The sequence below is a fragment of the Phasianus colchicus genome, chromosome 1, assembly GCF_987193195.1.
Source record: "Phasianus colchicus chromosome 1, bPhaCol1.hap1.1, whole genome shotgun sequence".
Lineage (NCBI taxonomy): Eukaryota > Metazoa > Chordata > Aves > Galliformes > Phasianidae > Phasianus > Phasianus colchicus.
Window position 1 is genome coordinate 134,688,869 of NC_143436.1, and position 16,049 is coordinate 134,704,917.

A 16,049-nucleotide genomic window follows, 5' to 3' on the forward strand; every position below is an offset into this window, starting at 1 on the left:
TAAGTGCTTTTGTTTCGTTTTTAATAAAGAATTTAACAGCTTTAATAGTTTACAGATCAAAAAAGATACAGAAAGTTTTAGGGGTATTTGAAGAAAGCTAGAGACAGATAGGTGGACACATTCAAAGATCCTTTCAGGCTCAAAGGCAGTATGGGAGAGACTGGCAAAAGCTAAAGTTTAAAAGAAATGTGCAATGCTGACCAGATTGTTTGCAGAATATTATATTTTGACTAAATGTTGACATTATAGATGAAAGTTAAGTAGGTATATTCAAAGATATTTTTATGCCCACTTTTTATTTAAAAAAAAAAAAAAAGAAAAGAAAACAGAAACCACGATAAGCAAGCAATTGAATTTCTGGGGTATTGCATCACGAAACCATAGTGAGGTAGGAAAATACTAGGGTAGCCATTCAAAAAAAGGATGATCCAGATGACTTCTCCAGGACTGAAAAGGCAATTCAGAGAAGTGAAGTGGGGTTTTCAATGTCTGAAAAATGATAATAGCAAGGTGATGACAATCTAACAGATACAGTGTAGTAAAATGGTCAATACATTTATGGGGAGGATGGAAGAGTCATAGTAACACGAGAATTGGATATGCATTACTCCTGTATCCATTCTTGATTCAAGCACAACTTGTTTCTAACCTGACATCATAGTATCACACAATCACAGAATGGCTCCGGGTGGAAGGAACCTTAATGATCATGCAGTTCCAACCCTGTCACGGGCAGGGCTGCCCCCCACCAGCTCAGGTTGCACAGGGCCCCATCCAACCTGGCCTTGAGCGCCTCCAGGGATGGATGGAACACCACAGCTACTCCAGCAGCTGTGCCAGTGCCTCACTGCCCTCTGTGTAAAATTTTCTCTAACATCTGATCTAAACCTCTCCTCATTTATTTTAAAACCATTCCCTCTTGTTCTATCACTATTTGCCTGCGTAAAAAGTCAAGTCTCCTTCCTGCTTATAAGCATCCTTCAAGTACTAGAAGGCTGCAATTAGGTCTCCCCAGAGCCCTCTCTCGAGGCTAAAGGAGCCCAACTCCCTCAATCTTTCTTTGTAGGAGAGCTGCTCCAGCTATAGTGTTAGCAACAGCAAGATACAAACTCCAAGTACAACGCAAGGGTAGTGATATGACCAGCTGTATGGGAACATTCAAGTTTATTTGTGTGTGAGGAATTCTCCTTTATAAACAATTAGCCAGCAACCAGCGACATTAAGACAGGCCCTAGGCTGATGACATCTAAGAATGCAGGACAAACAGACGTGCTGTGTAGTTTATTCTTTTTCCAAATCACGAAAAGAGATGCACGTACATGGGAGTAAATCATCAAGATGGCAGTTTATAAAGTCACACCTGGAGACAAGAACTGAAGTTCTAACAAGTGTGGAGTGCCAAATCCACTAGCTGAAAATACCAGTGGAAACAAAACACACTGGAAACACCGCAAAACATTCTAAGCATCTAGCTGACTATAATTCTGCTTTAATTTGCCTCACCTGCCAGTTCAGTGACTGTGCAGCTGCACAGCATCAGGAGGTATTACAATCCCACCCTGAAAGAAAATGATTAAAAATCTCCTCAGACGTCTTATCCTGCCCCTCAGGAAGCACCAGACTGCCGACACCAGCTCTATGCTCCAGAGCCATACTGCCAGGCCCTTCCTCCTATCTCTACCTCCTCACAAGTGACCAGATCCCTCCCTTTGCTACAGCAACAGTGTAATGGCAGACACTAAAGAGTAAGGTTAGCACTGAAGAGGGAAAAGCTATCAGATATTTCTGTAAGAGGAGGAAGTAAACAGACTGCAAAAAACAAATACTTCTTCTTGCATGTCTGCGTGCAATTACTCTGTCAAGCAGCTCAGCTCCTCTCTTCCTATACATGAGGCAGGCATTAGCAATTTACATGATTATTTTCACAACAGTCTCTAAAACAGCTGCATTGCAAAGAAGCAAAGACATGCCACGTGCAGTACAAAGCATGTGCTCCAGAGGGGCTGGTGTTATTTCTTATTGCTGCACCTCACTTTCAGCGATCTGGTTTTGTAGCAGCACTCATTACAAAGGGTCACAGAATCACAGAATTGCCAGGGTTGGAAGGGACCTCAAGGATCATGAATCTCCAACCCCCCCATTTTAGATGCATGTCTAAAATTACTCTAGCAGCTAAGCAGACGCATCAGCACAAAAACAGCCTGCAGATCTTCCCTAAACCAACCTGAAACAGCTAGAATCTCTAGCAGTGCTAACCAAGACACACAAGCTCTTCTATTTTTATCTAACAGGCAAAAGTTCTACTATCTTCTGACCAACAGGAGAAAAAAAATGACAAACTATAAAAAGCAGTCTGTATGTTTATGGCTCTTGCAGCTCAAACTCTTTGAACCAAAAAATAACCACTGGAACTTAAGCAGCCACCTCTGCTGTCTTTCCACAGTACATGAAAGCATATGGACCACCTCACTCATGGGTTCTGCATATCAGCAGAACTGCACTTAGTTCTTTCAGTGCCATCCAGCTGACCCTTCCCCGTTAGCAAGAGTGGAAGAGACATCAGCTCACCTATCACTCGGTGGTTGAAGTAATCTGGAAGCATTCGTTCACACACAGCAACCAACAGCCAAAAGGCTTCTTCCTCTTTGGCATATAACAGTAAGACGGAGGTCAAAATATTCATAGACTTACAAGGGGAAAAAAGAAAATCAAGATTTATTAGCAACAGCAAAACCTACTGGCAAAAGCTAAGTTGTGGATATTTTTAAAATAAAAGTAGCCTAACTTGATGTAAACAGCTGACAAAAACAGCCAAAGAAAGGTAACAGTCAGTGAATACATAATTGCAACCCAAGAAAAAGGCATAACGAGTTTTTCAAGCTTATATATGCTGCTTTTCCTAAGAGCAATGGGAAACAACTGAGAAAGGCACAATTCTGGATTTGCCCAGATGCAAAGCATGTAGCTGACAGTGCAAGATGTTTTGGGCCTGCTTTTTCCCCCCTCCCTGTATTTGTATTTCAAAAGAAGAGAGGGAATCTGGAACTGTTACGATGTTAGCTAGAATTCAGAGAGCTGCACAGAAGGCAAAGATATTAATTTAGGAGACAGTGGGTAAGGAACTTCATCATCAACATCATCAGTTTTGGAAAAAAGAGCAGAGCTTCATCAAATCTCTGCCCGAGTGCACTATGTAAATCTCATCCACGTAGGCCAGCTCCCTTTGCACTGTCTCCAAGTATTGTGCAAGAAACTCACCCTCAAACAAACAAAAGCATCATTTTTTTTTCCCTCCTCTAACTCTAAATGCAGTTTGCAGAATGCTGAGGGAATGCTTTTGATAAAGCAGAGCATGCTTGTTTTCCAGATTAATTCACAGTTAATGTCCAAAGTTACGCGTTTTCCGTAACTAAAAAGACATTATTTATCAAAAAACACAGTTTAAATTATTCCCAATAGAACGATAAAAGTGAGAAAGAAGAAAAAGTGGGAAAAAAAAAAAAAAAAACACCAAAAGAAAAGCAGCATTATCCCACTAGGAGCTTTTCACCTGGCAGTATCCTATTTTGGGGTTTCTGTGCGCATACGCAGTCAGCACCCTCCTGAGAGCCGCTATCCCCGTCTCGCTCTGGAAGGCAGGGTGCTCAGGCAGCGAGCGGTGGAGGTCACGCTCAATCTCCTCTGTCACTATACAACACTTGCCCATGGAGGCCTCCACTAAGTGTACGTAGTAACCAGGATGAGAGGCGAGATCTGTCACAGCGTCTGGAAGCAGCGCCAGAAGGGAGGAAGAGACACAAGTGGATTAAAAAAGTTGTACACTTTACAGATGTTTTGAGCATGTTGTGTGTTGGATTAAGGACTAAACTTGAGATCATACTGCAGAAACTTTCTGGCTCCGCCAGATCTATGGATGAAACGAGTTGTTTTTTTCCATCTTTAGTTTCTATTATTCCTGCCAATTTTCAGCATGGAGCAAGAGCAGCACTGCTGACTTGAAGATGTCATTATTTTGCAGTAATTTGATTTGAGTAAGGTTAAATCAATATTTATGCTAAAATCAAATTGTTCCTTGAAGAAGAGCATTAGTCTATGAAAACATGACGTTAATTTTAAATTACACAGATGAGGCAGATGTTAATTTTTTTCTGCACATTGTTCCATCATGCCGAGATAAAATTCTTACCACCCACCTAATTACTTACTTGCTGTTATTATTTGATCATTTGTCTTCTAGAAGCATATAAACTCCATGCCTAAGACATTTAAGTGCCCTTGGGAAGTTTTGCACCTAAATGTTTTGCTATGCACAGAAACAGACATGACTACAGCCAACTGTAAGTGCTCACCTGAAAAGAGCAGCCACAGTTTGCCTCTTAAGGATTCAGGGATTCCCATAGCAACAAGTTTTCTGATCTTCTCTGTGCGAAACATGCACACAGTTCTGCCATACTCCACAAAATGGTCATCCCATAGACTCTCTTTGATTTGCTCCCTAGACTGCGAACAAGAAGGTATCTTTAAAAGAACAAATCATATGCATGTGAGAACCTGTAAAACAAGAAATATTCTACATCTTAGAAATTCTGCAAGATATTTCCATTACCAAAGGATATGGGAACTCTAAGGAGTTAAACTATGTCCATTTTGCAAATGTGAATCACCACATAAGGGAGAACACAACTGAAGATAGGGAAAAACATTATAAATATTCATCAGAAAGGAATGGGGGAGGAAGAAGAAAAAAAACATGCAAATAAAAAAACAGCTATTTTATACTTAGCATACATGTAACTTCTCCAGGCAATACAGAGCTTTATTACACTAAAATTACCTGTCTGAATTTTGAATTACCTGTTTTTTTTGTTTGTTTGTTTTTAAGAGAAAACTTACAACATCCCTAAAATTGTACATACCTTTCCAAAATCAAGGCCTGCCATTCCTGACTGATGAAAGTCTGACCTCAGTGCTTCAGCATTGAGCGAGTAACTGCTCTCCTTGTCGCATTCGCTTCTGTCCTTGCTTTGGGCAGCCTCCATTCCTGGACTGCCAGGCTTACAGCCCTCGAGCACACATGCAGATGTGAACACAGGAGTGTTCTGCAGTGTAGGTCCACAGGAGGTGACAAATGAGAAGAGGTTAAGAACTGGCTCCCAAACAGCATTCAAAACAAGCAGCAGCCTGCTTCCTGGGCTAGCTTTGGCTGTTGCATCAAAATGTTTTACACCTTCCAGGAGGAAAGGTCTTACTCAAGACTTTATTCATACTATCATTTCTTTGTATGCCAGAGAAGAGTTGTTACTTTGAAACTGTTGTTGTTAGTAATTTCTAAGTATCTTTGCTGACCTCGGCCTCACCTCATAAGGCACCTACTTCAACCTACAGTCATGTTGTGGCCCTCCAGGGCACTTTCTAAAGTTTGTCACTGTTTTTCTTGTTTGGTGAGGCAGAGTCAAAACTGAACGCTGCATTCAAGATCACACTTATAAGCACTGAATAAAAGAAAGCAATAAAGTCTCATGGCCTGCTGGTTATGTTCAACCCCACAGTCTGCTGGCCCTCTTCACTGTTAGAGGGCATTGCTGACCAATGTGCTTGGCCTGGTGTCCACCACGAGCTCCATGCTTCTGCTGCCCAACTGCTCTCTAGCCAGCCAGCCCAGGCCTCTCCTTTGCATAGGGCTACTCTGCCAGACCTTACTTGCACTTTTGCTGAACTTCACAAAATCTCTATCAGCCATTCCATCAGATTTTTAAGGCCTCTGTGAAGGGCAGTGCTGACCTTCAGCATATTCACTGCTCCCCTCAAACAGTGCAGGCCACAACTGCACCATGGATACCCTCCACACCACTGTACTGGTCAATACCAAGGGCATCAGACAGGACCAGACCGAAACTGTTGTGCTGCTGAGAAAAGCAGCACAACAGACCAATGGAAAAACACAATGAATTCATAATTCAAAAAGCCACAGAAGTTCAGTACCTGGTTCTTACATTGCAGGTTGTTACAGTGCACTGGGTTGCTGGAATTCACTTCTTTTAGCCTCTGGAGCAGGTTCTCCACCAAAGCATCCCGTTCCTTCAGTTCAATGAACTGAAAGGCAGTCTTGCTCCTTATGCTAACAATGATGGGATTAGGAAGAAGACTTGTGTCCTCCATCTTCTCTATACTGATTACCTTTTCCAGAAACATCAAAGAAAATACATAATGCATAAATCTACAGAAACATCTTCATGTACATTGTACATGTATCACAATTTACAAAAACGGCATTCATTTGCATGCATATTTTAAAAGTGGTTATTCATATTGGCTTTCCTTAGCCAGACATATTCTGCCACCCAAAGTTTATGGTATCTTCAGAAGCTCATAGCAGGCAGCAAAAAGTATCCCAGCTGTTTCTCCTTCTGTTTTGTTTTTATTTCAATTTTGCCACCCACTTTGGGAGAGCAGACTGAGGGAAAAGATAAGAAAGGAGAGTAATGATTAATATTAGATTTAGAAAAGGGTCAACTCAACCAAATTCTATGGGACTGAGGAGGAAATTTATGTTCAAACTTTAGAGGATGGGGGGAAATAGTTGTTTGTGATGAAGTATTTAACACTATTCTCTTACTTTCTATTCTGTAAGAGTGGAAGATAAGTCACTGCAGTTAGGATACATATCATTTGGATGTTATCCTGTTATTAGCTGAGGATGAAAGGAAAGCTTTAATTAAGAGATCATAACAGATCCACAGCAGATCAGGCAGATGTTTGCTGACAGTTCCCTTCTCCTCTACTCCCACCACCTTCCCATGTATTCTCCCTCTACTTAAATAAGTCTTTAATTTTATGAAAATTTAGCAACTCATCACTCCTTCCAGAATTCCCCCTTTCCTCACTGCCCCACAGGTTTGCAAAGTGCACACAACTTTGCTAGAGTCCGTCTGTGGAGAGAGAGATTCAACACTTCTAAGCGTTGATCTCAGATAAGGACGCCTTTATGTTGCCAGACTGGGTCCAAGCTGAAGTCTCCACCAACATCAAGTTGGACTTATGTATTTCTGGAGCTGGGATGGGAGCACTGCCCCAGTCTTGGACCAATCAAACTCCAACCACTGCAGTAGTATGTTCGTTCTGCTGCCCATGCTTAATTTTGACAATTTCATTAACTCACCCATGCGTAATCCTGGGAACTCATGTTCTAATGAGTCCCAGAATGAACTTTAAACAGTCTTCCAGGGACGATACACACAAGCACCCTTCTCTTTTCATCAAATAGCAGTTTATGGATAAATCAAGTGACAGCAGAAAAAGGCAGATAAGGGCTTGAAATGAAACAATCAACTCTACCTCTCTAAGTGGGATGATAACATTGCAGGAGCCATTTTCCTTGCTGGCAAAACAGATATAACTGTCTGAAGTATACATCCTTCCCACTGTGTGACAGCGGCTGAATGGTGTCCAGAGAGAACAGTCTACAACTTCGTGTAGCTTCTCCTTCCTAGGCAATCTGAAGAAGGCCCGAAAGAATTCATTCTGTGCTCTGGCTTCAAGATCCCTTAGGAGAAAGCATTAAAAGAAAATCACAGGACTCTGAAAGCCAAGACACCATGCACAAGGTTCTTCTTCTTCTTAGTCTCACCAAGGGATAGAGAAAAAAAGCATCATGCACAGCAATCTTCACTGCCTACGTGAGCAGATCAACAAAAGACTAACTTGGAAATAAAAAAGAATCATCATCAATTTTCTTATCAATAGATCAAAAGCAATTACTTGAACGACTAGAAAAGGGAAGAAAATTAATTTAAATGAGTTGTCTCTTTCATTACCATTATTATTTAGCCATACACTTTCTCTGGCTGCTATACCACTTTCCAGCCTCAAAGAGTTACGGGTTTCAATGCCCAGGAGATAACTAAATCTTTCATCTGATGAATGCATATTGAGCAACAGAGATCAGCTTTGAATTCCTTGTTTCCTGTCCTGGTAGAATTACCAACATCACCCCAGGGATTTGCACCTGCATCCAAAAGTAATGCATTTACTCAATGAGTACCACCCAAAATGATCAGTGACAGAAGAATTAAGGATGGTGACATAATTGCATCACTAATTTACAAAGGTATCTGCCTCTGAAGAGTTGCAAATGCAAAACAATTGCAAGTCACTTAGACTTAGGAAGGAACAACAGCATCAGCTACAAAAAAAAAAAAAAAAAAAGCATTAAGCTTTCATTGCTGGGCTATGGTAACACAGAATTGAGTTCAGAAGATTTTTTTCTCCTCCTTTTTTAATGATGAATTCTGCAGTAGTTTATTAAGCTATGCAATTACAGTAGAAACAAGCCATGACTGTTATCTCACCAACAGCAGTTCCAGAAACTACGGGACTCAAATTCTATCATCCTCTTTACAAGTAAATTTTTCCAAACATGATTCACCTTAGGAGGGGGAAAAAAAGAAAAGAAAAGAAAAGAAAAAAAAAAAACAAAAAAAAAAAACAAAAAAAACTGACTGTTACTTTTTTCTACAGCAAGAATTTAAAGCAGGGCTGAAGTGCAGCAGGGAGTGGTACCTTGTTGCTGTAAAGCCCCTCTCCACTCCTTCCTTCCCCCTCCTCTTCTGCAAACACCCTCCCCTGCACCAGCCCTGCTGTTTAAGAACAAGAAGTTTGCACAGATGTAGCCTCTTCTTCAGCAAATAAATCGTGTGTTTCATTTCAGTTTACTCTGCAAAGAAAAATAACCAAAAACAAACTGAGAAATGAGAGGGGCGGGTCTGTAGCTGTGACAACTGACACCACACTACACAGCGTTTGGCTGTTGTTTCCTTCTAAAGCATTATCATCCTTCATAGGATTATCCAAGGAAAACAGACAAACAGCCTCCTGTTTTTCACAAAGAACAAAGAGAAGCACTCTCTGTAAAGGAAGAGAAAAAGTTTGCTCTGAAGTTAAAATTCCACAGCAAAAGAAACTCGAATAAGTGCCCATGGCGATCTGCTATTGTGACAAAGCTAGATCAGGATATGCCTCCTAGTTAACTCAGCACAAAAATATTTTCCATTCCTGCACAACACAGATGAATGTTACTGATAGCATCTGCAGTCAGGTCTGTGTGGAGCTGTGCTCTGCTGCTATTGTGCCAGGAAGGTAAGACCCTCCCAGAAGGTATGCAGCTGCTGCAGTTTCTATGCCTTTATGCTAAAAAATGCATTGTACCGAAGAGTGGAACTTCTGGTGAGACAGAGGTTGTCTGTTACTTGAGAATCATTTATTTTCCAGTGCTCCAAAATCCATAATTTCTGTCTAGTTCCGAATATTTTGCATTTTGCTGCATATCCCAGGGTTGCAGGCTCCTTTCAGACAGGAAGATCCATTGCTACAGGTTTTCCAACTGAAATACGACTTTCCATATCTGAAACAAAGTAAATTCCTCAAGGAACTTTCACCAGGACACTGCATCCAACCCCACACACTCAACATAATCTAAAGGGGGAAAGACTGCCAGCCCCAGAAACAGAATCATGGAATATCCCAAGCTGGAAGGGACCCATAAGGATCACAGAACTTTAGGGATTGGAAGGAACTTCTGGAGATCATCGTGATCAACTCCTGCTAAAGCAGGTTTGCTACAGCAGGTTGGCACAGGTGGGCATTCAGATGAGCCTTGAATATCTCCATAGAAGGAGACTCCAGAACCTCTTTGGGCAGGCAGCCCGTTACAGTACTCTGTCACTCTCAAAGTAAAGAAGTTCTTCCTCATGTCCAGAAGGAACTTCCTTGTGTTCCAGTTTGTACCCTTTGGCTCTTCTTTTATTGCTGCACACCATCTAAATGAGTATACCGCAAATCAACTTGACTTCTGCACTTTACATATTAATAAACAGTGATGAGACACACTCCCCCCTCATCCGTCTCTTCTCCAGGCTGAACAGCCCCAGCTCTCTCAGCCTTTCAAGGGAGATGCTCCAGGCCTCTCATCATCTTTGAGCATCTCTGCTGGACTCTCTCCAGAAGTTCCCCATTTTTCTTGAACTCCCTGGGAAACCCAGGACTGGACACAGTATTCCAGCTGTGGCTTTACCAGGGCACTTCAGGGGGAAAGGAGAAGAGGATTCACTTCCCTCGACCTGCTGGCCAGGTTCTTCTCAATGCACTCCAAGATTCCACTGGCTTTTTTGGGACACTGCTGGCTCATGGCCAACCTACCACCCACCAGTGCTGGAGATGGACGGACCACCCAGATCCTTCCCAGGTGCAGAACCCTACACACGCTTGGCTCTTGATGAACCTCATCAGGTTCCTCTTTGCCCAAAAGGAGGGCTCGTCCGGGATTTGAACCCGGGACCTCTCGCACCCTAAGCGAGAATCATACCCCTAGACCAACGAGCCAGTTGACTGATGTCATTTTTAAGTCCAACTCCCGGCTCCACACAGCACCGCCCAAAATTCAAACCATATGTTTGAGAGCACTGTCCAGATGCTTTTCAAACTCCAGCAGCTTGGGGCTGTGCCCGAGAGAAAAGCGCTGAAAAGAGAGGACAGCCTGTTGGACGGTGGGAGCCTGGAGAGAAAAACGGTAGCAGAAATATGGGCAGCATTTACTGCCGCGGAATCAAATTAAGGGAAAGAGGCGCACTGTGACAACACTTCCAGCTAGGCAGGCAAATTGTAGGGCTTCTCACCTTCAGAAATAGCAAAAAAAGTAAACAAGACAGCAATTGCGTAAATATAATATAGCAACAACTCAGGCCAGATCCCACAACTTCCATTTTGAGTTTCACAATACCTGCAGCACTGAACAGAAACACAACTTCTCCACATGCTGCCCAATCTGTTTGAAATTTTCTTCTCTAGCTTCACAGTATTTTAAGTGGTTTGGTTTGTAAGCAAATTCGGTACACTCAACTACACCTAAGAAAAGAAGGAAACCTATCCCCACATAAAACTAATGTAAATCAAACATTTACACGTGCCTCAGAAGAATAAAAGGCTAAAGGATGAAACTGCTTCATTCCCCACTCTTCAGAAAAATCAGCAGCTCTCTCCAAACGCAGTTCCCAACTTGCAAGCTATGGGGTTCTTGCACTGCCTCTGCCTTTGGCACTTCAAAGGGTCTGCCAAGTCAAAGCTGTGATAACTCTGCGTGCGTGACCTACCGTTACCTAGCAAGAGTTTTAAACTACAGGAAACAACGCACAAGTCTAAGAAAAAAGTATCAGGACACTTAAACATTTGACAGCAAGGACAGCATTTTTTTTTTTTATTTTTTTTTTTCACTCTGCTTTAAATCCAACAGAAGTCAACTTGGCAAGACTTTGGCCCTGCTGAGTCACCCACTGCTTGCTGCCAGACAAAGAACTGTATGGCATAAAGTCAAGCAACAGACATAGGGGAAAAAAAAAAGAAAAAAAAAACATGAACAGACTGCTTGACCTCTCACTTTTAGAGAACGATTACTGCCCTGTTCTTGCTATTCAGACTTCGGAAAGTTGATTTTGAAAATAACAGCAATATATATTTTGTTTCTCAGAAAACCTGCTGAATTTCTGTGGCAAGAAACTTCTCATAAGCAAGCTAGTAAAAACCATCCAACGAATGCCAATGTAGACTTGTCAGGACAAATGTAAACCCAACATCATTACCTCACATAGCAGGAACACTGGACTTACAAATGGAGGAGATGCAACAGATATTTCAGCCAGACTTCATGGAAGTCTTGATACTTCCTCACAAGAGAACTAACAGAACTAGATTGCAATGAAAATGTGTTGTACCCAAAAAGAGTACCCAAAAAGCAGCCCTCTAAGGTACACAGTTAAAGCAGAAGGCTGTATGGTAAGGATCTCCTGGGAGCCTGTCTTACACTGGTGTCTGTTCAGTATTTTCATCAGCAACCTGCACAGTAGAGCAAAGATTGTTACCACATTTACACATGGCATGAGGCTGGTAGAGACAAATGAGCAAAAGAACAGGATCAGAATTCAGACTGAGATGTGCAGACAAAAAGCCATATAAGATGATGGCATCGAGTGCACCCTCAGTAAGTTTGCAGATGACACCAAGCTGAGCAGTGCAGTCGATACACTGGAAGGAAGGTAAGCCATCCAGAGGGACCTGAACAGGTTGGAGAAGTGGGCCTATGAAAACCTAATGAGGTTCAACAAGGTCAAGTGCACAGTGTGGCACTTGGGTCAGAGCAATCCCAGGTATTTATACAAACTGGGGGGAAGATCTCCTTGAGAGCAGCCCTGAGGAGAAGGACTTAGGGGTCCTGGTGGAAGAAAAGCTGGATGTGAGCCAGCAGTGTGTGCTTGCAGCCCAGAAGGCCAACTGTCCAACAAAGGGGTGGCCTGCAGGGAGAGGGAGATGATTGTCCCCCTTTATTCGGCTCTTGTGAGGCCCCATCTGGAGTACTGCATCCAGGACTGGGGCCCCCAGTGCAGGAAGGATGTGGAGCTCTTGGAGCAGGTCCAGAGGAGGGCCACTAAGATGATCAGAGGGCTGGAGCACCTCTCCCATGAGAAAAGGTGGTGAGAACTGGGATTGTTTAGGCTAGAGAATGGAAGGCTCCAGGGAGACTTCATTGTGGCCTTCCAATACTTCAAGGGAACGTATAAACAGGAGAGGGAACGGCTGTTTATGAGGGTGGAGAGTGACAGGACAAAGCAAAATGGTTTTAAACTGAAACAGGGGAGGTTTAGGTTAGATATTAGGAAAAAGTTTTTCCACACAGAAGGTGGTGACACACTGGAACAGGTTGCCCAAGGAGGCTGTGGATGCCCCATCCCTGGAGGCATTCAAGGCCAGGCTGGATGTGGCTCTGGGCAGCCTGGTCTGGTGATTGGCAACCCTGCACATAGCAGGGGGGTTGAAACTGGATGATCATTGTGGTCCTTTTCAACTCAGGCTATTCTATGACTATGACTCCATGATAAGTATTTTCAGTTGTAGGAGGAAAGATGCACAAATACAGGCTGGGAACCAACTCTACCAGAATTCTAAAAAAACAAAACAGAAAAAAAAAAAACCAAACACCTTCAGGATTACAAGGGATTGTAAATCAAACATGAGCTAGCAGCCTCATGCTGTGCGAAGAGAAGTATCACCACACCAGGCAGCACAGGGAAGCTTTCAGCTCCCAAGAGGCAGCAGAGAAGACCTGGGGTTGTGGCAGGTCGGGGATACTCCTGCAGCCTGCCATTGCACTCCTGCAGCCTATGGGATTAATGGAAAATGTCCAGAGAGGAGCTACCAGAGGAGCTAAAGACAAGATGGGTAACAAACATCTGGATAAACCAGAGTAGTGCAGATGACAGAAGTAAGAGGAGATCACAGAATCACAGAATTGTAGGGGTTGAAAGGGACCTCCAGAGATCATTGAGTCCAACCCCCCTGCCAAAGCAGGTTCCCTACACCAGGTCGCACAAGTAGGCATCCAGGCGGGTCTTGAATATCTCCAGAGAAGGAGACTCCACAACCTCCCTGGGCAGCCTGTTCCAGTGCTCCGTCACCCTCACCGTAAAGAAGTTCTTGCGCACATTTGTGCAGAACTTCCTATGCTGCAGTTTCTGGCCATTTCCCCTTGTCCTGTCTCCACACACTGCTGAAAACAGTCCGGCCTTGCCACTCTGCCCCCCACACCTTAGATATTTATAGACCTGGATCAGGTCTCCTCTCGGTCTTCTTTTCTCAAGGCTAAACAGACCCAGCTCACTCAGCCTTTCCTCATAGGAGACGCTCCAGGCCCTTCACCATCTTTGTGGCTCTCTGCTGGACTCTTTCCAAGAGATCCCTGTCTTTTTTGTACTGGGGAGCCCAGAACTGGACACAGTACTCCAGATGAGGCCTTACCGGGGCAGAGTAGAGGGGGAGGATCACCTCCCTCGACCTGCTGCACAGTACTCTCCAAATATAGAATGGTTGCTCTAAAGAGAAACATTTGATCTCTTCCATTGTAATGGATAGGATAAGAAGTATTAGACTGAAAAACCTGCAAGAAAGTTCCAAGAGACTTCAAGAAAGCCCTTCCAAACAATGGTAGGGCAGTGAATTACCACTATGGGCTCTAGCACTGCCATTACTGGAAATTCTTAAAATGTATTAGGCAATCATCTGTCAGGAATGACATGCAGAGATAATCCAAACCCTGCCTTCTGCCAAGCAGATGAATAAAATGAGATTCTTCCTTGTCACATCTTCTGTTTTCCTCCAGGTTTATGGTGTTCCTAGAATCAATGCACACTGAAGTGACATTTACAATTCAAGATACTTCAGTTTCTGTTCACCTTAGGTCAGTATTAAAAACCTTGTTTGCTCTCATACAAAGCAAATTCATCCTCCCTAGAAATCCAGTGTTAGACATGAAGAAAAGAAATCAGGCCTGGAAAAATGTATTACATTTTTGAAACCTTACTGACAGAAGCACTAGAGCTTTTAAATCATGTGTTCTGACCAATTTCCTCATTACGTTTGAAGAATGTGATGAATATCCTTACATCCTGAAAGAGATGGAAATAAGAAATACAATAAAGCTATACTGGAGATTTTAGTGACCTTCCTTCTGGAAAAGAAAAATATTTATGACGTGTTCTAATAAAATTTTATGGTGCATATGAATACATCTGCAAGAAATGGCACTTACAGTTGTCAAACACCTCTGCTTTACTTCACTTTTTATGGCAATTAATTTAATTGCTATTAATCCCCATGTAATCCATTGTTCCTAGCCTTATCCTTTCACCAGGCAGCACTAAAACTTGCGTATGGACTTGTTTGATTCTGGTCTTGATACAACTGGTGTCACAGACTGCAGGTCTAATCCTCCAACCTCTCAGAGTCTCATCCATGCTCGGTAGGATGACCCCAAGAGCCTCAGGGAAAGCATCAAAGATTGCTGTTTTTTAGAACGTATATAGGCCATAGTGACAAATGCATTTTATACACAAAGACATTGTGATGAGCTTCTTGTAAAAGAAATCCTAGCAAACAAAAGAAATATAAAGCATTAATTTGACACAGCAGGAATAACTTCAATGATGCGTGGATTACTGCTTTCACTTTGATAGACTACTATGTGCTTCCTAATCACGCACAAGAAATAACAAAGACAATTATTAGGGAAAAATGTCAAGTGGAAAATAATTGTTCTTGTAGTACTACAATGGTTCCAGGAAAAAAGAAAAAAAGCAGCAACAAAAAACCTCACACACCAAAGAAGTTCACCCCCCAAAACACGTTAGCATTAAAAACCAGTTTATCTACTATTCTAACTGCAGTCTTGCTTAATCACATCACATCAAAGTGTTTGCTGAAGTGTGACAAAGGGCACCAGAAACAGCAGCTCATCCAACTACTACCTCTCTAAATCACACAGAGGAAATGGGATTTCAGCATCTTCCACATTCTCATTTTTGCCATCTCAAGTTACAGCATATCAGCATGGTTAAGAGAACATCTTGCTCAGGAATCAATTCTATTTTCCTACTCCCTTCCATTCTTCTCCTCCCTCTCCTCTTTTTCTTTTTTTTTGTTTCGTGTGTGTGTGCGCGTGTGTGGTTTTTCTGTTTGTTTTTAAAGTTGAAAGGAAGAAGAAAAAAAAAAATGTTTGAATAAATGTGTGGGATGGTTTCTGTTACTTGTTTGCTAATAGATACACCACATTCCAAAAATCCCACAAGGTACATAGAGGTTGATTTACCAAGAGCCCTGTATTATAGGATCTTATTAAGCCTCTAATTTTTTTGTAATTGTCATTTTAGGTTGGTGGGCCTCTTTGTTTTCTTTTTGTTCGCTTTTCATTCTGTTCATTTATTTGAAACAAAAACTCCTTTGAGAAGAGACAGTCAAGAGTTAAAAATCAGTAGACGCTGAAAATGTCTCCCGTGGATTGTTACACTTCTTTTGGGTTTACTTCCCTTGTTTTATGGATCTAACTTTTCAGCCCAAAAGCAGGGTGGTGGAATTGTAAAGCATGGAAACGGGTTTCAATACAACCTATTACTCAAAGTCATATTCTACATTAGTCAAAGGACATAAACTACATTTCTTGGGCAAAAAGCCCA

General features: G+C 42.3%; 1 protein-coding gene and 1 non-coding gene across 4 annotated transcripts in view; both read right to left on the reverse strand.

Annotated features, from left to right (window-relative positions):
- The window catches only part of TBC1D8 (TBC1 domain family member 8), a 48,495-nt gene that overhangs the window by 10,799 nt on the left and 21,647 nt on the right, over positions 1–16,049 (reverse strand). For 2 of the 3 annotated variants that reach the window (XM_090127499.1, XM_031605207.2), the window contains exons 6-11: positions 7,336–7,543; positions 5,983–6,177; positions 4,917–5,099; positions 4,350–4,518; positions 3,551–3,765; positions 2,569–2,686 (exon numbers count right to left, since the gene is read on the reverse strand). In XM_090127499.1, coding sequence (XP_089983625.1) covers positions 2,569–2,686; positions 3,551–3,765; positions 4,350–4,518; positions 4,917–5,099; positions 5,983–6,177; positions 7,336–7,543 — 1,088 coding nt within the window. The remainder of the gene's footprint in view (positions 1–2,568; positions 2,687–3,550; positions 3,766–4,349; positions 4,519–4,916; positions 5,100–5,982; positions 6,178–7,335; positions 7,544–16,049) is intronic. The other variant, XM_090127505.1, reaches the window with a different exon arrangement.
- Positions 10,306–10,377, reverse strand: TRNAP-AGG (transfer RNA proline (anticodon AGG)). The gene has a single exon. It is a non-coding gene; the product is annotated as a tRNA-Pro (tRNA).